At 53.4% G+C, this 24403-nt stretch overlaps 2 protein-coding genes across 2 annotated transcripts in view; one reads left to right on the forward strand and one right to left on the reverse strand.

Annotated features, from left to right (window-relative positions):
• ALPK3 (alpha kinase 3) overlaps nucleotides 1-11902 on the forward strand; it is a gene marked incomplete at both ends in the record, with an annotated part of 29226 nt that extends 17324 nt beyond the window's left edge. Inside the window, 11 exons of the mRNA XM_079540822.1 lie at nucleotides 1012-1129; nucleotides 2255-3278; nucleotides 6073-7915; nucleotides 8587-8734; nucleotides 9645-9772; nucleotides 9889-9924; nucleotides 10032-10306; nucleotides 10639-10727; nucleotides 10956-11173; nucleotides 11373-11421; nucleotides 11581-11902. Coding sequence (XP_079396948.1) covers nucleotides 1012-1129; nucleotides 2255-3278; nucleotides 6073-7915; nucleotides 8587-8734; nucleotides 9645-9772; nucleotides 9889-9924; nucleotides 10032-10306; nucleotides 10639-10727; nucleotides 10956-11173; nucleotides 11373-11421; nucleotides 11581-11902 — 4250 coding nt within the window. The remainder of the gene's footprint in view (nucleotides 1-1011; nucleotides 1130-2254; nucleotides 3279-6072; nucleotides 7916-8586; nucleotides 8735-9644; nucleotides 9773-9888; nucleotides 9925-10031; nucleotides 10307-10638; nucleotides 10728-10955; nucleotides 11174-11372; nucleotides 11422-11580) is intronic.
• A 1630-nt stretch (nucleotides 11903-13532) lies between these two features.
• On the reverse strand, nucleotides 13533-20121 carry LOC306950543 (sodium/nucleoside cotransporter 1-like; the record flags this gene model as incomplete). The annotated part of the gene is made up of 17 exons (XM_079540823.1): nucleotides 13533-13650; nucleotides 13793-13904; nucleotides 14286-14384; nucleotides 14739-14820; nucleotides 15259-15456; nucleotides 15581-15749; nucleotides 15888-16018; nucleotides 16782-16907; nucleotides 17033-17113; nucleotides 17399-17479; nucleotides 17733-17810; nucleotides 18238-18351; nucleotides 18984-19125; nucleotides 19234-19423; nucleotides 19676-19767; nucleotides 19871-19965; nucleotides 20038-20121. 17 exons carry the CDS (start codon nucleotides 20119-20121, stop codon nucleotides 13533-13535), a joined length of 1992 nt encoding a protein of 663 aa, XP_079396949.1.
• Between the last annotated feature and the right edge of the window lie 4282 nt (nucleotides 20122-24403).

Raw genomic sequence — 24403 nt, forward strand, 5'->3', positions numbered from 1 at the left:
GCTCCTGCGTAGTCTGGGTCCTGGCCAGTGCTGTTTGTGGGAAGAGATTGATGTGCAGACCACATTTGGAGATGCTGGTGGGGATCAGCATGCTGGCCTCCTTTGCAACAGTAGCACAGGGCTGTTGGCAGGGGATAAGCTTTAGATACCCATCCTGGGGCTTGGAGCAACTGCCGAATGCACTTACTTAAGCTGGGGCATGACGTGATCGTTGAAACTTTTATCCCATGCCCTTAGGGTCAGCTGGGCTGTGCCAGGAGCCATGTGTGAAGCGGGGAGATGAATGGTGACCACTTGCTTAAGCAGTTTTCCCCTGAAAAATGGGCTGCTCTTATTCTCAGCTGGAACTGCTGTGGGTGAGAGATGAGGGCTCTGATGCCTGTATGCCCTCCTGCTGATCCACCGCCGCTGAGTGTGGCGGGCAGTGTGTGGCCACATGCCCAGCTCGTTGCCCAGCCAGTCACACACATCATGATGTCATCCTGCTGAAAAGGCAGGTGACATCTGTTGTCAAGTGACATTTGTAGGACATCAAGCTGGCTGTGATGCAATCAAGACCGCTTCTGTTCACTGGAAACTTTGGGATCGGTTTACAGGCTGTGACACTTAGCAAAATGCTGTGAGCTCCATGGAGGGACGAATGCCTGTTTTCTAACCTAAGCCTTAATCTCAGCAAAACATGCCTCTTCACACAGAAGTGACAGTGTGCTCACCTTCTGCTCCCAGCCAGTGTTACAGGAGATGGCCATGTGATTCACTCTCCTCTGCTCAGGAATGAAGTGCTGGGATTTTTTCCTCAAAAATAGCTCTCTTCCTAGGAGCAGTAAAAGCTTTGGATAAGCCCCTCTGGTTTCTACTCACAGTACTTTCTCTGCTGCATGATTTAAGAATGCGATGAGCCCAGAATAACGTGTATTCTGCCAGAGTGTTTTGTTTTGCTGCTGATTCCTTGTCCCTTGCTGTGCTCCTTGGTCCAGCATTCCTCATGCTGATGTCCATCCTTCTCCCCAGGTTACCCGCAGCCGGAGGTGACGTGGTACAAGGATAATGAGGAGATGGACCGCTACTGTGGCTTACCCAAGTACCAGATTTTCCATCATGGAAATCGTCACACCCTGCAGCTGTACAAGTGAGTAGGGAAGCTGGAGAGTAGTTGGACTTGCTGTTGGGAGTGCATTTTTCATTACTTGGAGAAACTGGCTGTCAGTAGCGATCCCCCCAGTGCCAATGTTTCCCTTTGCATTGTTCCTGACTGTCTCTTCCCTGTTAGCTTTTCTCTCCAGATCACATCAGGATGAGACTTGCACACAGGGATAGCAGTCATGCTGGAGGCAAGAGGAAGGTCAGGAGAAATTCCTCTCCCTGGAGTCTTCCAGTGCTGTAACAGCGTGTGCTATCACAGTGAGAGTCAGGAGCAGAGCGATGAGACTGACTGAAAGTGAGCAAAGGGAAAGCACTGGCTGCATTCAGGTTGATGGTTCAGGAATCAGGCAGGATGAGGACAGAAGCAGTCTATAGGAATGTCCTGAGCAAAGACAAAAGAGGGGATAAGGCTGCAGCCCTTCCTCTTTCATAGCTTCCACTGTGAGGTTAGGGAAGGGATGCCCAGACTGCCATCTTCCTTTATCTTTAAATGAGGGTTGTGTTTCTGGAGAGCCAGGCACACCTTGTCCCCAGTGTGCAGAGACCTGCTGCATTTTGTGTCTTGGATTTGGGATGTCAGACAGACACCACTATTGCTCACAGTCCTGTGATCCTTGTGATTCCAGTGAGGACTTTGCTGCTGCTCCAGGTTTCCATGGGGGACTGACTCGGCTCTTGCAGGGAGCTCTGTGGGCCAGGAGTCCAAGGGTGAAGGTAGAAATGGCGTCCATGTGTTTTGTGCCTTTGAAGCGAGGTGGGAAGGCTTTGGTAAGGCAGTAGGGTGGAGGAAGAACAGGAACGTAAGAAGCGAAGTTAGGCTATGACAGACTGAGAGGAGAAGATCCCATGGAGGAATGTGGTTGAGAACAGTCAGAAAGCCTGGTGCTGCCTGTAACTCCTTCATCATGCAACAGTCCAGAGGGAACCAGGCACTGATTTACATGTGAATTGCTTATCTGGTAGTGCAGAGAGCAGGCAGAGCCCAGGGACATAGGCCAGCATCTTTGTCTTTGGCCCCTCACAGCAAGAAGTGGGAAAGGGTACGTTTATGTAGAGAGCTACAGGGGCTGGGGAGGATGGGCAGGTCTCATGCAGAGCTTTTGGTTTCCAGGTGCCGGGAAGAAGATGCAGGCATTTACCAGGCGTCCGCTAGAAATATCAAAGGCATCGTGTCCTGCTCTGGTGTGCTGGAAGTGGGAACCATGACGGAGTTCAAAATTCATCAGAAGTGGTTTGCCAAAATTAAGAGAAAGGCTGAAGAGAAACTACGAGAGATAGAACAGAGCAAGAAACGAGGGAAAGAGAACGTGGAGGTGGAGAGTTTGCAGAGAATGAGCCCAGAGAGGCTCCAGAGAAAGCGGAGGCTGGCCAGGGATCTGAATCTCCGGCCAGGAGCCTCTCTCTGGGAGAAAGAGGATGCAGCAAAAGTGCATGTCACTGATTCTAAATCCAGATTACGAGAGGATGTGTCTGACTCAAAGGAGCAGCCGGTAAATACCATGACGGGCTTACCAAGCAAACTGATAACACCTTTGAAAACAGAGGTGACCACCAATGGAGACGCCTCTTTGGAGAGTGTAGAAGAGAATGGGAATGGCTTTCTTGCCTACATCTATGAGACTGTAGAGGATCTAGTGTCTAAGCCATTGGCCAAAGACTCTGCAGCTAAAAAGAAAAAGAAAGTGGTGGATGCTCCAGCAGCAAAGCAGGAAGTTTCGAAGCGAGAAGAAAGTGGACGAGACAGGGTGAAGCCCTCAACAAATCCAAGGTTTGCCCCTCCCGTCCCCTTACGCAGGAGCACCCATCTGAGGCTGGCAAGCAATCAAGAAGAGGAAAATATTCCAAAGACAAAAGAGCCTGTGAAAGCTGTGAATCAGGACACTAAAGTTAATGGTGACACACACTTCTCTTTGAAAGAATTGTATTTTGATAATCAAGTGAAAGAGACAGCAGGGAAAGGTGAGATGGGAACCAAGGAAGAGGCTGTGAGTGAGGCGGCCCCACGGCCTGTGGGTGTCAGCAGGCAGGCAGAGGATGCTTCATCATCCTCAAATGCAGCACCTGCACCGTCCGAGGGAAAGAAAGACCAGCGCACAGCGAAGAAGTCTGAGGGGCACAAAGTCATTGGTGCAGAGGTAATTAGAACAGATCACAGCCAATGTGGCAGCGTTGCATCACTGTGTGTACCCCAAGGAAGCTGCTGCTGTGGCTTCTCAGGTCTCCTCCAGCAAAAGCACCTCGAAAACAGCCTGCCTGGGCTTGGTGTGCCCAAAGAGCTGAGCTTCCATCCCTGAATAAATGTCAGATGAGGTGGTGAGGAGAGATGTACGTCAGGCCATGCAGCCGGACAGCTGGGCTGCGAGTGGCCTGGGGCGTGCTGTGAGCCCTCCGGTTTAATCGGCACGCTGACCTCATGCAGAATGTTTCCAAATCAGTTCAGCAGGGAGCAGTGAATGGTTATTTGTAGCTGGGGGTGGATGCCTTGTGTGTACACGAGACTGATGACATCTGTCCAGTTTAGCAATTGAGCCTGGGCTTCAGCTGGCATTTAATGAGCCCCCCATGCAAATGAGTGCAGCGTGCCAGGTACTCCACGTGAGCTGTGCCGGGCAGGGCATTGAATTTTGTTTACAGTGCAACGTGTATACAGTAGACCTGGGCTATTTTTTGGCTCTCCCCTCTTGGAAAAACTCTTGCAAGTCTCTTTGCAGTGGCGATGCAGAGCCAAAGTGCTGCACCTGCTCCTGACCCTCACTGCATCTTTTAGTCAATTTCTATTTTTGTCACTTAACCTGAGGCATTTTTCCATGAAAATATTAGACTGGAAGCTACCAGTATTTTTTTTTTTTTCTTCCCTTTAATGATGCCTTCTCAGACAAAAGGTTCTCTGAGTCCAATTTGTGGTTGCCATCAGGATCTAATGTTTGAGTAAGGATAGATGTACACGTCAGTATGAGAGGAGGCACCTGTGCATTTGGAAGTAGCCGTGATACGGAAAGTGGGACTGCTGGCTGCTCCAGGGGAGGAATATCCTTTCTTCCTCTCCTAGGTTGCTTTAACCATAGCTAGAGCACCCTTCGCTGGTAAGAAACCTGCTGTGTTACACAGTCTGGCACCTGGGCTCAAAGCGGTGCAGCCACCGTTTTTAACACGTCACATCAACAGCACATACAGGAGCATAAATTATCACTGTGATGCACGCCCATGGAAAAGCCATTCTTTTTGTCTCCCTCCTGTGTTATTCTGTCCCTTACTCTGAAGGAGGGTGGAATTTGTTGGTGTGTGGCATCCCTGAGCTTTTGACATATATCAAGGTATTTTGCTTTTCAAAAATCTGCTCACAGAGGGAAACCTGTAGCTTGTCAGCCAGTGTGCTTTTTGAGTTAGTCAAAAGGGAGCGCTTCTGATTTGAATTTGAATGCTTCAGCTAGTTGGTGGTGCTGGGGAAGTAGTCAGGCTTTTGTGTGATCAAATAAGCCATATAAAAACTCTTTGAAGCTGACTCCAAGTCTGTTATTTATACTCCCCAGGACAACGATTATTTTTTTTTTCCTCTAATCTTTCCTGTAAACCAGACAGGGTCTTAGCAGCGTTTTTTTTCCCCTTCTTGGGACGTAGCTGGGCCTTGTGGTTAGGACTTCTCCTTGGGTTCTAAGCAGGACTTTGCAAGATGCCAGTCAGTAATCAGGCTCTGAAACTGCACGTGCACAAGGGTAGCACTAAAAGTGGATTTGAATGAAGATTGCCCTTGGAGTAGTTCTTGCATAATTTTGAAAATGGTTTTCTTTTATCACATTTCTTTTACATACCTTTAGTTTGGGTGTGTTACCAACCTTTGTTTTTCCCCTAAGTTCAAAACACGGCATCATAACAGCCTTTGTGAACAAAATTAACTGCATCCCAGCTGAAACTGGGACAGGCTGCTTCACTGCTGCTTTAGGAAAGGTGCTTTTCCAAAAAGCTCTGCTAAATAAGCTTGTTGCACCCCAAAGCCCCAACTCCTCTTCAGCCAAATAGTCCCTGCTGGCCAGCAGCATGGCATAGAGCTCACTCCTTTTGTCCGTCTGTGAGCCAGTAGAGACCTTTGGGGAAAAAAAACTTGAGCAGCAGGTCCTCTGGGATCTCCTACCTGTAGACCCACTTGCTTTAGGCAAGTGGAGACTGTGCGTGACCTTTTCCTATACGCATGTCCTGATGTTGAGCTGAGCATTGGTCAGGCAGAGCATGCATCAGTGTTATCACTGACTCCTGTGAGCCTCATCCTAAGACAGTATCCCTTGTCTGGAAGATATCACCAGTTTTCCTCAGGTTGGAGCTCAGCTGTTGCAGCGGGCAGCTTGCTGAAATGTCTGCTGCTGTGCAGCTGCAGTCGGAAACATTTGAGCTTCCTGAATGTCAAAGAAACAGGATGGTTGAATAGCACAGATAACACCAGGGTATACGGTTTCGCTGCAAATCATTTGGGCAGCCTCATCCAGACGCTGTGCGACATGCCAGTAACCCCATCTCAGAGTGGATATAGTGTCGGGAGGGTACTGACTCTTGAAAAGGAGCATGATGAGTTTCACACAAGGCCTCAGCCATGGCTGGTGAAAATAGTAAGGTTTTTTTCCCTCAGAAAGTCACCATGTCAGAGGAGATTGTATTTAAAGCCACTGAACGTCCTGCCTCTTAGCTGTGCACAAGCAAGGCACTGAAAGACATCAGAGTTAGAGGATGAAATGGAATGGAAAACCATTTTGTGCAATGTGACAGGGCGCTGTGGGATGATGGCAAAGCCATGAGACCCTGGATGAGTGAGTATCAGTGATGCTGGATTCGAATAGCTAAGACTCGTGGACTCGTAATTCTGGCAAAAGCTGGGCAATGCTGCTAAACAGGCACGGGTAGTAAAATGGTATTTCACTTCCTGTTTTCTTTTTTGACTAGGTTGTGACAACAGCAGGACCATCTGCAAATGACATAAAACATCCAGTGTCTGGCCCAGCAATAGAGAGCAGTCACCAAGCCGACAAGCTCGAGGAACTCAGGAAAGAGAAACCTGTTTCCCAGGAGACCCGGGGGACTGGGAAAAGAACAAACCCCAGGCTAAGGTTTCAGGAGACACCAAAGCCACCAGCTCCTTCTGCAGACCACGCTCAGACCAGCGGGGAGCAGCCTGCCTCCAGGGCACAGGCAGAAGGACATTCCTGTACTCTTGAGGGCAGGGAGACCCAGCAAGGACCGTCAAATCAAGAGGTTAAGAGCCAAGGTACTGAAGAGCCATTGCCAAAGAAATTGAGCCCTTCAGAGCCTGGAGAAGATACTCCTCATGAGAAAAGCACCCATCAGACAGCAGTAGAGGATGAGAAGAGCAAAGAGAAAGGTGTAGAGCCATCTGAGAGCAAGCCCTGTACAGAGGCAGGAGGAAGCAGTGTAGCAGCGTTGTCTCCTGAGATGCTAGAGACACCTTTGGGGCTTCAGGAGGCTGAAACACCAGCTCCTCCTTCAGTTTGTGTGACTGAGGAAAAGCTGATTCCCACTGCATTCCCAGGTGCTGCAGTAGGGACGTTGCCTCCTGCACCACCTGCAGCTAGCAGCAGCCATGGGACGGAGACTTCAGCAGAGGAGGCTCCATCTGGGATCCAGCTGCTGCCTCCTGTGAGCAAAGACACAGAAACCAAAAAGGCAGATGGAGCTGCCCCGCAGGAGATGTTTCCAACCAGCACTTCAGGGGAGGCAGATGCCAAACTGGTGTCTGTGGTGCCTCAGAGGGAGGAAGGAGGAATGCAGATGGCCACAACTCCAAGCCAGCAGCCGGCAGCACCTTTGGGTAATTTTGAAAGAGGTGCTGAGGTTCAGCCACAAGCACCACTCGTCCTGCCTAGCCCTGAGAGACCTCAAGAGATGACTTTGGAGGAGAAAATGCAGCACAAAACCCTTGTTTCCTCCTTGAAGAACTATCTACTGCTGCTTTTACATTTGTCAGATAGCAGTAAGGATGCCACAAAAGAAGATGCTGAGCCCAGGGGTGAGGAACAGTCCGCCACAGAGGAAACCCCGCTCCCAGCAATAGGCATCGCAGGCCTGAGCCCCCGCACCTCAAGGAGGGTTTTGGAAAAGGTACAAAACAATCAGCTCTTCCAGACAGCAGAGAACTTGCCTCTGACCCCCAGGACATCCAGGCGGATCACAGGCATGATTAACGAGGAATTCATTACCAGCAGGGAGATGCTGGCTTGCAGGCCTGTGCCACCGAAGAGACGCACCAAGATGGCTCCTGAGGCAGAGGGGCCACTTCAGCTCTCTGTGCCCTCCATTGTGGTGGGCAATGTGCCAGCAGCAGCAGTGGGGCAGCCTTCTCATAGTGCACCCAATTTGCCTCCTGTGATCTCTGAGAAAGAGAGCCCTGCTGACCCTCTGGCAACGCTCCCTTGTGCCACACCAGAGGAACTTGCTTCTGGGGCCCGGCGCAAAATATACCTGCCGAAAACCAAGCAAGTTGGGGAGGAAGAGGAGGTAAGCCCGGAGAGCCAGGGGCACGCAAGAAGCCCTACTGTTTCACCACGGCAATCCAGAAAGAGTGCAGGCCTGTTGCAGACACCTGCCCCAGCTCCATCCCCTCCCACAGAGAAGCGCTCACCAACCCTCACAAAGAAGATGGCCACGCTGGAGGTTCCTAAGTTGTATGAGGAGCCCACAGGTGACAGCAGCAGAGACCACGAAGTCCCTGAAGATGCTAAGCCAGAAGAGCAACCAGCAGAGTCCAAGAAAGCAAGTAACCCATTCAAAGGTAAGGAAAGATGTAATCCCCTTGATGCTTACTAGAAGTCCCTGATCCCTGGCCAGTAAGAGCCAATTGTGGTCATATGAGTTTTGTAAATTTGCAAGGTTTTCAGCATCACCCTTCAGCAATAGGAAAACCAAAAGTCTACCCCAAGCATGTGCTGGGTAAGTTGAGCCAGATGCTCATCTGTCTGAGTGCAGGATGTGCACAAACACATATCCTGTAACAGGACCAATAGGCCTCAAGTTGCTAATTTGAGCTGTGGTGACGATGAGTTAGAAGGGACTTCATCCCGATGTTGAGGTGCTTACTGGAGCCAGTCAGACAGAAATTAGCACTCATGCAAAAGTAAACATCTTGCTCTAATCTCTACTTTAGTAGATCTGTATTTTCTGCTACGTTGCCTAGTGTTGTTCTACGTTGCTTCTGGCTGAACCCCTCTAAGCAGTGCAGTGCTGTGCCATTGAGAAAGTTTGTACCACTTACATCCTATCATATTTGGAGTTTTGAGACCTTCCTTGGAAAGGTGATGTTGTACTGGGTGGCATTGTGCTGATGTACTCATGATACTTAACACCAAAGTCCTAAGCAGCAGCACTGGGGAATGTTGGCCTGTCCCCAGAGCTGCAGCCAGCACCATGTCTTTCACCATCTATCTCTTTGCACCCTGTTCTTAGCTCCACAGGTGATTCGTAAGATCAGGGCTGAACAATTTTCTGATGCATCAGGAAACCTGAAACTTTGGTGCCAGTTCTTCAACATTTTGAGCGATTCTAAACTGATGTGGTACAAGGATGAGATCCCTGTAGCAGAAGCACAAAGGAGGTAATCTTTCAGCTCCACTTTGTTGGAGTTCTTGTGCATAGCTCTGAGTTTGGGCTCTGGCTCTTGTGTTTACTGAGGAGAAGATGCCTCTTCTCTTATGGCTGTGTGAGAAGCTCATTGCACAGTATGATCTGCTGTGAACCATATTTTCTTAGTGCCCGGAGTTGGGAGGATTGCCCACATAGGCACCTGCTGCCCTACTGATACTTTGTATGGAGTCTGGCTCAAAGGCTGATGCTTTGACTAGCAGAGACCTGGGGAGGGCAGGAGTTGATCTGAACCTTGGGCAGGGCAGGGCGGGTGCTGTGCCCATCTCAGAGCTTGAGAGCTGGGGGCAAACCACAGAACTGGGACTCTAGTTGCTTCCTTGCAACCCAGATGGCCAAAAAAAAAAACATAAAAAAAAAATTCAGCTCTGACTGCGCCCTGTCTGCCACCTTGACTAGAGGAACTGCCAGCCCAGAGCTGCAGGCTGGAGAAGTCTGGCATTCTGCTGATGCAGAGCTTGTGCTTTACTCGTTCCTTGGAGAGAGTTGTGTCTGTCCTCACTCCTGAATGCCTGAAAGCGTGGCAGGAAGCAGGACACTGTGACTCTTTGGCTTCCAGCCACCCCACCCAAACAAGGGTTTATTAGCGCAGCTACAACCCTGACCCAACTGCCCTTAGAGACAACTACCTTTATCAGCATGTAGCCCAACCCCAGCATGAGTTTGCAGGGCTGGAGATCTTGCACCTCTAAGAGTGTGAACAGTAGAGCTGCTGCAAGGTGCAAGGAGAGCAGCTGGAGTGCTCCTGCCTTCCTGCATGCCCGTGGGCTGGTTTTGTTTTCATGCCCACATCCAAAAGCTCCAGGGCCCCAGGTGCCTCTGTGCACTGCACAGGGCTGACCCCATACTCTGATTTCTTCCAGTGCTGGCGATGAGGGCCAGGCAGCCTTGGCCATTGTGCAGGCATCCCAGAAGGACTGTGGAGTCTACCGGTGTGTGATCAGCAATGAGTATGGCACGGACTCCACTGATTTCCTGCTCAGCCCAGAAGGTGAGGTGCCCTCAGCTGCCTGATGGCTCTTACACCTGTGTGACTGTGCGATCGGCTCTGAGGCAGGGTGAGATCCTGGCAGAACTCTGACTCTTCTCCTGCTTTGTCTCCTCCAGTGTTGTCAGGATTTATCTTGCGGGAAGAGATCGAAGGTAAGGATGACGTGCTGATGAGTTGCTGCCCTGGCCACCCGGCCTTGCTGTGGGATGGGCAGGATGTGCCTGTGTTGTCCCTCCTCACCAGCTCTTCCCTCCACCAGTTGGAGAGGAGATCGAGATGACACCCATGGTATTCGCAAAGGGCTTGGCTGATGCAGGCTACTGGGGAGATAAATTCTTCGGGCGTGTGATGAGCGTGGACATGGAATTGGGTGCTGGCTTCCCACGCAAAGCCTGCCGTGCCAGAGCCATCTATGGCCTGGAGCCTGTCTTTGAGTCTGGCTGCACCTGCATCATCAAAGTGCACAATTTCATTGTCTTTGGGACCAAGAACGAGAACAGCCTCATCGAGAAGAACTATGATATCACCATCCAGGTGGGCACTGTGAGCTATAGCCCTTTTGGGTCTCCCCTGGGTTTTCCATCTGTCCGTATCATAGTACCCAGCTTTCTTAATTTCTTTCCACTTCTTGAATGCTCTGATTGAGTAAAGCCATGTCCCTGGCAATATCCGTGCTCTTCAGCCCTTCTCTCTGTGCAATGCGGAGCTACTCGGATCTTTCACTTGTCCTTTGACTGCTGAGACAGGGGAACAACTGGCAGTGATCCCAAGGGTTGCTTTCTCTAGTGGAGGGGTCTCACAGCTTTGATGTGGGCTTGTTGACAGAAGGCAGGACAGGTCCCTGACTCTCCTGCTTGAATCTCCAGGAATGTAAAATCCAAAACTCCAGTCGCGAGTACTGCAAGATCTTTGCTGCTGAGGCCCGTGCTGTCCCTGGTTTTGGAGCAGTGCCCGAGTAAGTACGATGCTGCAACTCTGCTAGCTTGACAGTGGAGCAAAGCGTCTGGGGAGATGGTGGGAGGGTCCCCTGTGGGGCACTGGGAACATCCCAAAGGGCAGCTCCCTCTTGTCCCACTCTCACATGGAGGGGATATGGGGAGGAAGGCAAAAAGTAGATGCAGATCTCTGCTGAGGTGGAAAGTTCTGCAACTGGTGCTGACCCCCACTGTGTGCTGCCACACAGGATAGTTCCTCTGTACCTGATTTACCGACCGGCCAACAACATCCCTTACGCCACGATGGAGGAGGACCTGGGTGGGCCCTGTGAGCAGTACTGTGTCACTGAGAGAGATGGCAGCTTGGTGGCTCGAGGCACCTCGGAGATTGTGCTCAAATGCTGCACCTTCCAGCATTGGGTCTACCAGTGGACGAATGGAAACATCCTTGTGACTGACATGGAAGGTAAAGGGATGTTCCAGTGATTCTATGATTCCCACCTGATACCCGCGGCTCTTCACCTCACTCTTGCAAAAGGAGGAGCAATAGCTCCAGCCTTGCCCTCTTGCCTGTTTCCCCATGTGCCTTGGAGCCCTGCTCAAAGAGTGGTTGTGGTGCCCATCCTTGCCTGGGCAGGAACTGGTTGTTGTCCCTTTCTTTGCAGGAGTGGGCTGGAAGATGACCAATGTGCGGATAGCAACCAACCTCAAAGGGTGAGTAACTCTCTCACTGCTAGTGTGGGCTGTCCCCACGTTGACCCCAGCTCTGCCACTTGTGTGACGGGGCACGACTGAGTGCAGCTGGCCGCTGTCCTCGCCAGCTGGTGGGACATCTCCTGGCATGAAGGAGAGCTGAGAGTGGCTGTGTTGCAGGTACCAGGGGCTGAAGGAAAGCTGCTTCCCCTCCCTGTTGGAGCAGTTTGCTGCGACTCACCAGTGCAACCATTACTGTGACATCCTGGGCCTGAAGACTCTGGAACCAGTCAAGCCCAAAGGCTCCAAGAGCCCCTCCATGGGCAGGAAGTCTGCCCAATCCAGCCCCCAGCTTCAGAAGAAGGGGGCAGCAAGTCCCCAGGGCACCCGCAAGACTACTGTGAGCCCCAGGAGTGCCCGCAGAATGGCAGAAGCGGCGGAGGCCCAGGCAGCCTCCAAACCCGGGCCTGGCGAGGCTGGCAGGCCTACTTACCCTCAGTAGCCATAGCTACATTGGCGGGGACCCTTGCTGTGCCAGAGCAGGCCAGAGGCGCTCCTGCCTTTGGCTCCTGCCCCAGCTCGTGACGTTTGTGTTGTGTGATGTGTGCTAGTGCGAGCCACCCGGCTGCCTCTGCAGCAGAGCCAGCACAGCCATGGGCGTGATGGTGCCTTCCTGTGGGGTCTTCCACGGGCTTCTCTGCAGAAGCTGTTGCCAGCTATGGAGACTGTGGGGCCGTGCACACCCCTGAACTGGGGCTTTTTTTCTTCTCCCACCTCTTTCCCTTTGTCTTGCTTGAGCATTTGAAGCACGGGCCATCATACTGGCTCCCTGGGCTTTGACGTTGCCATGCCCCTTTCCTAGCAGTGTCCCAGTACTTCCCTGAGCTGACTGGGAGCATGGGCTCTCCTTCCTCACAGCTTTTTTTTATGCTGCCTTGACACATGCTGCTACTCCTGTCCCTTTTCATGTCCTCTGTAAAGCCCAGCCAGTGCTTGGTCTCCAGGATGTGAACCAAAGCGGAGTCCTACTGGTCCCTTGCATGCTGATTGCAAACATTTCACTCTAGTGAGGATCAATGGAGAGCTGCAGCACTTCTGCTTGCCTGCTGCTATTGCTTGGGCTTCTGGAGTGTGGGTCAGCCCCGTAGCAGGGTATTGGTGGCTGCATGGGGTGGGGGCTCTCACACTTGTCCTCCCAGCCTCCCCTGCCCGGATGGATGCTGAGGGCTGCGGTGCTGCTATGGGTAAGGATGCTCTACCTCACACAGGGTGCACAGGAGTGGGGCACTGCTGTCACTCATGAGTGTCACCCCCCCACACTTCACACATACCCCAGTGGCAGCATCCCTGGTGCAGGATGGAGGCTGGTTCTGCAGTCAGCGATGGACAGGCAGTGGTGCTCACACTGCAAAGTAAAGCTCCCTGCATTGGGTCTGGCTTCTTCTGTCTTGCCGCAGAGCGTGGGTGCCACCATTGCCCCTCTAAATATAGCAGCGGTGGTGGAATCTGAAAATGGCTCGCTGCAGCCTGGCAAAAGAGGGAAGGGAGCATGGTGTGCTCTGGGGCCCTGGTGCTTTGTTGTTGGGCCGCTGTAAAATAATGGGGTACATATGTGTTCACCTTGGTGACTGGGGGTACTTGAGTGCAATAAAGCAAGAAGGACTGGCCTGTCCCCCTGTGGTTCCTGCGGAAGAGATGCATCCAAGCATGGCAGGATGGGACAGCTTGTGTTTGGGAAAGGAAATGGCTTCAAGTGACATCTCTACTCCATTCATACCTGCCATAAGGAGAAGAGGATGGTGAACCTTAAAGAGGCACCTGATGAAGGCTTGGCTTGAAAGGTCGCTAGCAAACAGCAGCTATGGGGAGCTGCGCAGTGGGGTGCAGCCCCAGCAAGACATCCCACACCCTTTGTAGAACATCTGAAGTCAGGACCAGAGAGGAAGCAGAGCACAAGCATGGGGATTTCTGTAGTTTATTTGCAATCAGTTTCCCCTCTGTCCATGGGGCCAGCATCTAGGGATGCTGGTTACAAGGTGCATGGTGATTTCTGTCCAGCTGTTGGGGATTTTTCTGCCTTTGAGGCCAGCTTGTGCAGACCGCAGTGCTCCCTGGGGGCGGTATCTCTGGGTTCATGCCGTGCAATATGTGTGGTTGTAGTGCCTGCAGCACCCTGTCAGGCACGGCAGGCTGTCCGCCACGCTGTCCCAGGCTCCCGTAAAGGAGAGCGTCCCATTCTCGAGCACCGTGCTGGAAGGAGAGAGGCACAGTCAGGGCAAGAGCTGCCCTGCCAACCCCACAGCAAAAGTGACGGTTCAGATGCTCGTGCACCTCAGTCCTAGGCAGCATGGCGCAGCTCCAGACCCTACCTGTCTCCCTGCTATACACCCACCTCGCAAACAGCTGCTTGCAGCACGTGTATATGGTATAGTTGGTAGAGGTGAAGTTGGCGTTGATAAGGATGGTCACGCAGTTGCCCACCTCTGTTGGCACATAGAGGAGGCCTAGGAGACAAGGCCTCCTGGTTGGGGCTCTGAGGGACTGGGCACTTCAGTCCCATACCCTGGCAGTGCCATCCCTGTGCTGTGCTCGCAGGTCCCACATTCCACATCCCTCCCACCAGTTGCAGCAGTGATGCCAGGGAGCCCCTCCCACAGCTTTAACAGCCACCCTCAAAATGTCCCAGTTGCAGCCCAGATGAGGGTAAGAAGCCCCAGCAGAGCTATGGGATCTGGGGGCCCTGATGGAGAGCACAGCATTTGAAGGCCCTACGAGAGCCATGGGGAGGGCAGCCAGCCTTCCCCATCCCTGCGGCTGCACTCACAGGTGTGTTCAGCTCTTTGCCCAGCCCTGTCTCCTCCCAGTGGCAGTGGGCAGGGACCTACCTGCCAGGCAGGAGTTGAGCATGGAGACACAGATGCCCGTGAGCAAGGCTCGCAGCACAATGGAAGCCAGCTCACTCTTGCGGTGAGGAACCATGGAGGCTGCAGGGGCAAAGCAGAAGCTGGGGCAAGACAGATCCTTGCTTTGGCTCTGCCTGGGAGTAGGGACAGATGAGACAAGTGCCAAGTCCCCAAGTGGCCCTGTCATCTACTGCTCTGCCATCAGAGCCATCTGGAACCTCTGTTCTGTGCCCCATTGCTCAGTCGGTGAGTGTGTGGGATGTACAGGTGACCTTCACTATGGATGCGGTACAAAATCACCCACATCACCTTGTGCAAGCCCCATTTCTTACCTGCATGCTAATAAGAGACTGAACATAGAGGCCTGAAGGCAGCTCCCACTCCTTAGGTTCCTCTGCCCCATACCCAGATACTCAGGATGTGGGTCACACTCACTCAGGCCTCCCAGCATGATCCCAATGGAGCTTAGGTTGGCGAATCCACAGAGTGCAAAGGTTGTGATGCTTTCAGCACGCTCCTGGAGGGCACAGAGGCAGGGGATGATCACCTTGGCCCACAGCAGCCCCACAACACCGTGTTGTAGTTCCCAGCCCAGCCAGCTGAGATGGAGACAAGTCCCATCCCAATTCTTTCAGCTTTTATAGAAGCAAGGGACAGGTGAGGGGCAGCTTGCCAATGGGAAAAGATGGAGTGGCAGCAGGCAGAGGCCCTAGAGCATCATAGTCTGGCCCTCTGGAGGGCAGGACCAGTGGGACATGGTTTCACTGTCGCCTTCAGAATGACCCCACACCTAGCAGTGATGTCCAAATCTAGATGGCCACAAGTGCCCCCCCCCCTCCATCCCCAGAATAATGGTGCCCCCCCCTTGCTGCCTAGCACCCAGCCTGGCCAGGTTCCGTGCCCCATTTCAGTTCCATCCCTGCCCTATACCCAGCAAGGTGGTGGTTGCCCTCACAGATATCCATTGCTTCCTGCTCCCGCTCCACTCCTCCAGGCCTGACAGCCGGTTCCTCTTGTACGTGGCTAGCTGCTGGTACGCCACAAACTCATTCAGGAAGATCTTGATCCCCAGCAGCTCTGCTACCAGCGGCGAGTCTGCCCAATCTGCCCCCATGAGAAAGGCCACAGGCATGAGGACGTAGGAGCAGATCATCTAGGAAGAGCATCCCAGGAGGGAACAGTTGAACCTTTGTAGAGCCCCTGGCTTGGGCACCTGCTGCTGGGGATCTAATCAGGCAGTGGGTAGAGGTGGAGATGGGTGGGGAACTTGGGAGTACCTGGAAGGAGAGGTCTTTGATTTCCACCATCTCCCCAAACCAGCGCAAGGCAGCGTTGATGAACTCCAGCACGGCCAAGAAAGCAATGAGGTTGGCTGCAATGTTGGCCACGAGTCCTATGGAGGCGGCAGCCCCATTGCTGGCAGCTTCCAGGATGTTCCGCTCTTCCCTGGGAGGAAAGAAACCCTGACAGGATCACGTTGCCAGTCTCTGCAGACCTCACTACGGGGTCTCCAAAATTTGTGCCACCTGCAGTGCCCGAACTGCACCCAGAGCTGCCCCGTGCCACCCCTCTGCTCCCACTCACCCACTGCTGATACGAACGCTTTCTTTGCCCTTGAACTTGGACTCTTCCACTTCAGGGTAGACCAGTTTGGACATGGCAAGGGCACAGGGTGCAGCCATCACAGATGCTGCAATCAGCAATGCCGCATCTATCTGCAACAGGCAGACTGTGGGCTCAGACCCTGTATGAGGCTGCCCAAGCACATTGCCAGCAATGCTTGGAGCAACCCAGGGCACTCTGCTCACTCAGAGTGGGAAGGTGTGCCTGTTTTTCCCATCTTAGCCACTGAGGATGCGGGGGGTAGCTCATCTGGATGAAAACAGTGCTAGAGCCACAGCAGTTGTAACTTCAGAGATGTTAATTTCTCTCTTGTTTGACTTCACCTTGATGATCCTTGCCCCCTCTTTATCCCTTTTATCAGTATCAGAGCAAGAACACTGCTGACTTGTACCTAGTGACGAGCAGTGTATCACAGCCACAGCCTTGTTACCCTGCCCCTGCCCTCTGCACTGCAGTTTCTCATTTCTCTGTCCTTTCACCCTTGGCTCCCTGTTTAAGGAGACTAATTAATGTTTAAATAGCGGGAGCTCAGCCAGCAGGTTGAGGCCACATCCGGATATCACAGTTCTGAGACAGTGAGGAACTGGTGAGAGCATCAGTGGAGGCTCAGGCAAGGGGGTGGACCAGAGACCCCATCGCCAAGGGCCCTTCCAGGCTACATTATTCCATGGTGCAGTGAGATCTGCCCTGATTGCTGCGGAAGGACTCTGGGGTTTTGGCCCGGCCAGCATGAGGGCATCTCATTTATGGAAGGAGACCCACAGTGGGCTTTCTTACCCCACATGCCCAGGGCAGTTCTGGCACGCCAGACCCTCGAGCAGGGAAAATGAGCCATACAGCTGCTTGTGTTCTCACCCCAAAGGATATGTAGGCTCCCATCACACTGCCTGCAATGGTGGAGAAGCCACCAGCCATCACGGCGTGGATCTCAGAATGGGTCATGTCTGCAAGGTATGGGCGGATGAGCAGCGGGGCTTCAGTCTGTGAGAAAGAAAAACCTCTGCTGACACCACACAGGGCTGAGGGTCTCCTAGGAAGGGAAGAGAATACCCTTTTTCTGCCATCAGGAGCTGTTGAGGAGTTGGATCGCCTGCCACAAGCCTTACCTGTCCCACAAAGATGTTCCCTGCCACGCTCAACGTCTCAGTAGGGGTGGTGCCCAACGAGATCTGGAGGAGCCAGGAGATCTGGGGGAACACAAAGCCGCTGTGTTCGCAAAGACAGCCACCCCATGAGGCTGGCCACTCCGGCCTGCCCTTGCCAAGCTGCACAGAGGTGATGTCCAGGAGTGCCCACAGACCAGGGAGTATCATCAGCCCCAGGTTTGGGTAAGAAAGAGGAGGTTGTGTCTATCACTTCAGCCCAAATTAGTACAACCCCAATTTTCTTGGGACATCCTTCAGCTTTTCATAGGAGCTGCAGTAACTGGCAGGTCCTTCTTCTTTCCACAACCATCAAAAGCTGGGCCCTACCTTGAGGATGAGCCACTGCATGACACCGAGGTAATAGAGGATGGACATCACGCAGCTGAAGAAAATGATGATGGGCAGACTCTGTAGACAAGGCACCAGGGTGTGAGATTAAAGGGCTGTTGAGCAGTGCATCTAAAGTACACTTGGGTGTGGTGTGATGTTGCACAGCCACCCCACACTATTGGGGTGCCACAACACTGCAGAGGAACAGGGTTAGTGTGAATACCCCATGGCATGCAAGAGACCCATGGGCGCACACAAAGCATCCTTGAGCTGGTCGAACGCTGGCTAAGACTCTATCTCTCCTTCCCAATACCCCATTCCACAAACTGACCTGAAATGCAAAGACGTCTTCAATGAGTGTATCCCCAAAAACGAAGCTAGAGCCAGCTTTGGTATAGCCCAGGAAGACCTGCAAATGGTGATGTTACATGGTAGGAGGGAGATCTCCATGATCAAAATGTCCCAGTTGCAGCACAGATGAGGGTAAGAGGCCCCAGCAGAGCGATGGGATCTGGGGGCTCTTGTCCCAGTATCTCTTTTACCTAGCAGTGGACTGCCCCTTCACCTCACAGCTCCCTTGCCCCAGCAGATAAACCTAAGCTGAGAATACTTAGTGTGGTGTCTCTGAGTAAATGGGGCTCTGCTGCAGCTCCTGCAAGGGATACCACACCAAGGGGCCGGGGCTGTGCTAGAAAACCAGACAAGAGGTGGCTTTTCTCTTGGGCAATACAAGGGGACGGCAGCTCCTCCAGCCTGTACCACTCTCAGCTCCTCTTACTGGTCCCAGGACCTACATGGAGGACTGAAGCATGGGATGGGGTGAGCAGGAACAGTACCTGGATCTGGTCACCCAGCCACTGGAAAGCCTGAATGCCAGGGGTTGTTCGAAGGATGAAGAGTCCAATTAAAAACTCCAAGCCAAGACCCCAGAAAACAGCTCTCCAGGACACCTGGGGACCAACAGCAGAACGGTGACTGAGGTGTTAGCAGAGCCTTCAGACTTACCTCTCTGGATTCCTGCCCATTCAGTGGCTCTTGGGTGATGGTCATGCTAACAAAGTGTCACAGAAACCCACAAACATGGGTTGGCAACTGGAAGACAAGTTGGTGGGAGTCAGGAAACAGCTGGTGAAATGGAGGAGAAGGGCACAAAGATCTTCTGGTTGTTTGGCTGGTAATACAGATCCCTACTGCATGCTCACCAACCCTTTGGAGGAAAGGGCTGGACTGGTTGTCCAAAACATTGGAAAAGGTTGGACTGAAAGCCATTGGGACTTCAGTCACTTCTGCCCAACCCACCAGGATGTTCCTCTGCCCACAGGCACCTGAAGCACAGACATGGGTACAGGTGTGAGAGCTGTGGTAGAAAATAGGACAGTGGTAACATGGGGAGCCCCAGGTTGAGCAGTGGGAAGGAGAATAGTGGGGTGGCGTTGGGGCTGCAGCACCCAGCTCTGCTCCCCAAGCTGTGTCCAGATCTGCCCTGGGAGCTTCTACTTCCTGCAGAGAGAGCCTATGGATTTCTCCTCTGTGCCACCTCCTGTGAGGGGAGCAATGGCCAAGCCACACCTGAAAAACGTACTGCGCTGTGGTGCTTGGAGAAGGCAAACAGGAAGAGCACCAAAACGCAGAAGCCAGCTAAGGAGATGAGCTGCTCTGGCTTCTTGGCCGTGTCCAAAGCCAGCCACGTCACCAGGCCTCCCAGGAGGAGCGCATACAGCAGCCTGCAAAGAAACTTCCAAATTGTCACAGAGAGGCAGTCCCCACGGGGAGCAGCTTGGAGAGAGCAGCAGTTGACTGTGTGGAAGATGCCCAGCCTCCTCCCTGCTCACCACTTCATCCATGGCCAGGACTTCTGCAAGCATTTCCAAAGGGGGCTGAGGAGTGTCAACACCTTTGCCCCACAGTACTTCTTGAAGAGGCTCCAGCACATGAAGAAGATGACCACCGCAGTGATAACGACCAAGGCGAGGGCTCGCTGGAAGTTGAGCCAACACGCCGCAATGAAGTAGCACAGGTAGGCTGGGGAAGGCATGCGGGGGGTCAGAAACACCAGAATCGTGAGATCACGGATTCACAACACTAACTGGGGACAACAGTGAGGTATGCTGCCTCCAAACATCCTTCCCTGGCCACCTTAGAGGCTCTCCTTTGTGTGCGGGATGAGCAGGAAGCAGACCGTGGGGCTGATGAGGTGCAGCCACCATGTGGGTGGCAGTGCCTGGATGCTGCATGGCCAGCCAAAGGGGTGTGGAGGTGGTGGGAAGTCCTCACCTGCTCCAAGGAGCCCCCAGCAGACCCTTCGCAATGCCTTGGCGTGAGCCTTGCAGAATCTCTTTGCCTTGGAGGCTGGCTGCAGGGCCTTCCTGGGGAGAGTGGCCCACACACGAGGTACAGATCAGCCCAATTTTGAGCTTGCTATGACCATTGGAGATATTTCCGTGCGCACGTCTCCGGGGATTACCCTACCTGCAGTGTGAAGCAACTCTCCCATTGCCTTCTCTTCTCTTCCTCTCATTCCCACCATGTGGACCATCACGTTCCTTGCAGAGCTCCTCCTCACCCTGGAAAACATCGTTAGCCGGAGCGCCCAAGCAGCTCCTGCACCCCAACAGGGAGAGAATGGGGAGGTTTACCAGGGAGCTGAAAGCAGAGTTGTCTATGCCTTTCTCGAGGTTGTCCAGGTTTATCTGGTTTCCTTCCATCTCTAGACGTGCCATTGCTTCACGGTGCTAGAGACACAGCATGGCAAGTGACCCTCTGGCTGAGGACACAGAGCCTGGGTCAGTGCCAGGGGGACAAATGTCTGCCCCCAGTTTTTGGTCTGGGGTCTCTGGGGAGAACAGCCTTTGCAGGAGGGATTCAGAGCAGCTCCTGTGCCAGCAAATTGAGTAGCCATCCTTTAGGGTGTGCAGGGCTGGGTGTGCTGGCCCACTGTTTCCCTGCCATCCAGGAGGGTCTTTGCTCTCCCCTGCTTCCCAAGGATTACAGGAAAGTGTCAGACCCCAGAATGCAATGAGGAGAGCCAGCACCCCTCCTCCAGGGCAGAGCCCTTTACAAAAATGGGAGATTTTGTACAAACTAAAATTGGCCATCTCCCTCACCAAGAGCTCCCAGTGAAACCAAGTGCCCTCCAGCTAAGAATAAGGAAGAAAGGCTTTTCACGCTGGTGACAGAAACAGGGCAGGAGGAACATGTAGGAATAAACGGAGATTTGCATGGGGACGGTTTTAAAGGAGGATCATGCTGGGAGAACTGGTCCAGCAAAGCAAGAAAAAACAGTGTTAGCGAAGCGCAGAGTTCCTGGAGCATCCCATTGGGACACCTGTGCCTGGAGAAGGATGGGAGAAGAGCAGAGCAGCCGCAGGGAAAGCAATGGGTGACCGCGGGAGGACAGAGGGGAGCATGAAGGGTCCTCACGTGGGGGCAGCGAACGAGGCAGAGAGGCCAGTGCCACCCTCGCTTTGTTGCAGCGACGGTCCACGGTGGGCAGCAGAGCCCCTCAAGCACTCCCAGGACTCGGGACCCCAGAACAACATTCACTACTCAGGAGCCCCCTGGGCACCCCCAGCGCCCCAGCACCAACCTGGTGGCACTCCGCCAGACCCCGAGCGCGGCCACTCGCTGCTCCCTCGTCCCCCACGCCTCGTCCCCGCACTCACACTCCGTCCCGCAGCGCCCGACCCGGCCCCGCAGTTATCCATTAACCGCTCGGTCCAAAGAGCTGTGCCCGGCGCCCGGCCCTGGAGCACCCGCAACAGCACCGCAGGGATCCTCCCGCCCCGCTAAAATAAAATAAAAATCACAAAACGAAAAACACTGCAAGAAGAAATAAAGCTGGGGAAACGCCGCAGCGGTGCAAAACCGTACAGTGCAAAGGGATGTGGTGGTGCAAAGCTGCACGGCGCAGATGGATGCGGGACGGACGCGAGCGAAGTCGGGCACCATTTGTTCGGCGGGAGCGCAACGAGCAGCGCTGTGCGGTGCCCGGGGGTCGCGCGCCACGCTGCCTCAGCACGGCGGGTTCGGCCACGCGCTGCCGGACGCGCGGAGCCGTGAGGGCCGTCCACCCGCAGGCCGAGCCGGGGACGCCGCGCAGTTCGCCCGTCCTGAGCGCCGAGCCCGCCCGCATCCCTTAAGAGCGCCGCCGGCACCGAGCGCGCCCAGAGCCCCGGTAGCGCGCCGTGATCGTATAGTGGTTAGTACTCTGCGTTGTGGCCGCAGCAACCTCGGTTCGAATCCGAGTCACGGCATCGCCTCCGCACGGCGGTACCACGGCACACGGGCTCCTGTTTTCTTTTTCGTCGTGGATCCCACGCTCGCTGCCGGCTCGTGTCAATTTTTTAATGTCATTCTCTCCTTTCTCGCAGCGGCTCCTGCATTCCCACCAGCTGCGGCTCTCGGCAGTCGCTGTTCGGGGTAAAAAGAGGGAAGAAAAAAAGAAAAAAGAAAAAAAAAAAAAAGAAAAAAAGAAAAAGCAGCAAAAGAGGAAAATGATGGGAAAAGAAAGAAAATTAAAAAAAGGGGAAAAAAAGAAGAAACAAAGAAAGAAGAAGAAAATTAGATAAGAAACAGAAGAAAAAAAAAAAAAAAAAGCAGGAACTAGATAAGGAAAAGAGAAAAAAAGAGGAGAAAATAAGAGGGAAAAAAAGACACGAGCCCGTGTGCCGTGGTACCGCCGTGCGGAGGCGATGCCGTGACTCGGATTCGAACCGAGGTTGCTGCGGCCACAACGCAGAGTACTAACCACTATACGATCACGGCGCGCTACCGGGGCTCTGTACCGCAGCCCTCTCTGCACAGCTCTTACGGCTGAGCCGGGCTGATCTCACGGTGACGTCATCGCCCCGCCCCCGCCGCGCGCTGCTTTGACAGGGGAGGGTCGTGCGCTGTCTCCATGGCGATGCAGGGTGAATGGCAGCTCCATCCGCCAATCGGCTGCGGGCCCCTGTGCCGCGGGACCCGGCCTGACCCTTCGCGGCTATGAGCGCTCTGTATCCTGCTGCCAATTCTGCTCCGCATCTCGCCTGCGCCCAGCCCCAAGAGCTCGGAGGTGCGGACGAATGTGCGATGGGCATTTCCTGACCGCCCTTCGCCTGCATCCATCTCTTTCTTCCCTCGGCCCCTTGGTGTCTGTGCTCTGGGAGGTGCTCTGCAGGACGCCGACCCGGCAGCGCTGGGTCTGACGAATAAAGCGCTCTTTGGGGTATCCCAGAATGGGGCCCCCAGCGCAGGAAGGGTGCGGAGCTGCTGGAGTGGGGCAGAGGAGGCACGGAGATGCTGCGAGGGCTACAGGACGATACAGGAGGACCAACTTTTTACATGAGCAGATAGAGATAGGTCAGGGGAATGGCTTTAGGCTAAAAGGGGGAAATGTAGGTGAGACGTTAAGAAGAAATTTTTTACTCAGAGGGTGGGGAGGCACCAGAACAAGCTGCCCAAAGAGCTGTGGTTGTCCCATGGAGCCCCGGGCAGCCTGAAGGGTGGCAATCAGTTCAGGGCAGATGGGGTTGGAACTGGGTGACTTTTAAGGTCCCTTCTAACCTAAGCCGTTTTATGATTCTGTGATTCTCAGGCTGAGCTCAGTGCCCGCCATAGCCTTGATCCCGGTTCTTAGCCCAGCATGGTGTTCACCTGGCTGTGTGCTGGGCTCTGTGGAGCTGGTTTCTCTTTAGGTAGGCATGATGGGGCTCATGCTTTGGATGCTTAGCCATCGGAATAGCAATGACCTCAGCTGCAGGAACAGGAACCATGGAGATAAACATTGTGGTGATAAGGAGGAACTGGCCTAACATGGAAGAGAGCAGATAGGTGGCAAGTGGATGCAGAGATAAAAGTTCTGAGGGCCTGGCTGGTGTGTAAAGAGGAGGCTTGGAGCTGCTGTCATCCGTCACCGGCATTGCTGACCCTGTCCCAGCACTGCTTCCTACCAATGAACTGCTTTTCCCCAATGAGATTTGGATGTGATTTTTCCTAACTGAAATCACACCAGGTTTTCGGGACCCCAGCAGCCTTTTCCTGCTTCATGGTTTTGCCCACAAGGTGTTTCTGATAGTTTGGACCTGCAAGGATGTGTTGGGGAGAAGGGATGAGTAGTATCACTATCAGTATCTGTCCATCTTCTGGGTGGTCTGATCCCTTTGGGTTCTGCTCAGCACCTGGGCAGGATGCTGAGCTCCTGTGCTCTTCACCCTGTTTCCCCTGGTGGCTTTCCTCCTAGCCTATAGGTTGTTCAATGGGGTTGTACAAGTGCCTGCTGGGGCAGCAAGGCAGAGAGTGCAGCCACTTCATGGCACACACATAAATCTTGCAGCTGGCACAGGGACAGGAGCAATTCATCACTGTGCTGCTGTCTTAGCTGCTCAGCCCCTTGAGCAGCCTCTCCAGCTGTTCCCTCAACAGGGCACCCGCAGCCTCACTTCTCCATCTCAGGCAGGCAGAGCCATCCCCACTGCTGCCTCTTTTGGTCCTGGTGCTGTCTTGGGTTCCTAAAACATCCCTGGGAAAGGTGCTGCTATCTATAAGGCCAGGATGGATGCTTACAGCTGCAAGCAGGCACTCTGGATTTTACTGGTGATACAAAACTGTGCACTCACACAGGCCAGCACTGTCATACTTGGAGTCCATAAATGCAGCTTGAAATTTGCTCTGCTGCTGCCAGCCCACCTTCTTTCCTGAGGAAATCAGAGTATCTCCACTGACATCTACCACCTGGCCCTATATCCCACGTTTCCGTACCTATGGGCACTGCTGGGCAGGATGCAAAAGCAAGGAGAAAGGTCTGGGTTGATATTAGAAGAAAAAGTTAAGGTGGGACCTGGGGCAAAGGAAAGCACATCTGAGTTGTGTGGGATGGTACAAGCAACATGACCGGGCTCTGGCCCTTCCATGCTTCCCCCCATCCTCTTCTACCTCATGATATCGAGGCTTTTGTTCCCTAGAGTTGATAATATCTGCATGTTAGATCTGATTGCTCTCAGAAATTCTTGTTTGTATCATTTA

Source organism: Tetrao urogallus, assembly GCF_951394365.1.
Source record: "Tetrao urogallus genome assembly, chromosome: 11".
Lineage (NCBI taxonomy): Eukaryota > Metazoa > Chordata > Aves > Galliformes > Phasianidae > Tetrao > Tetrao urogallus.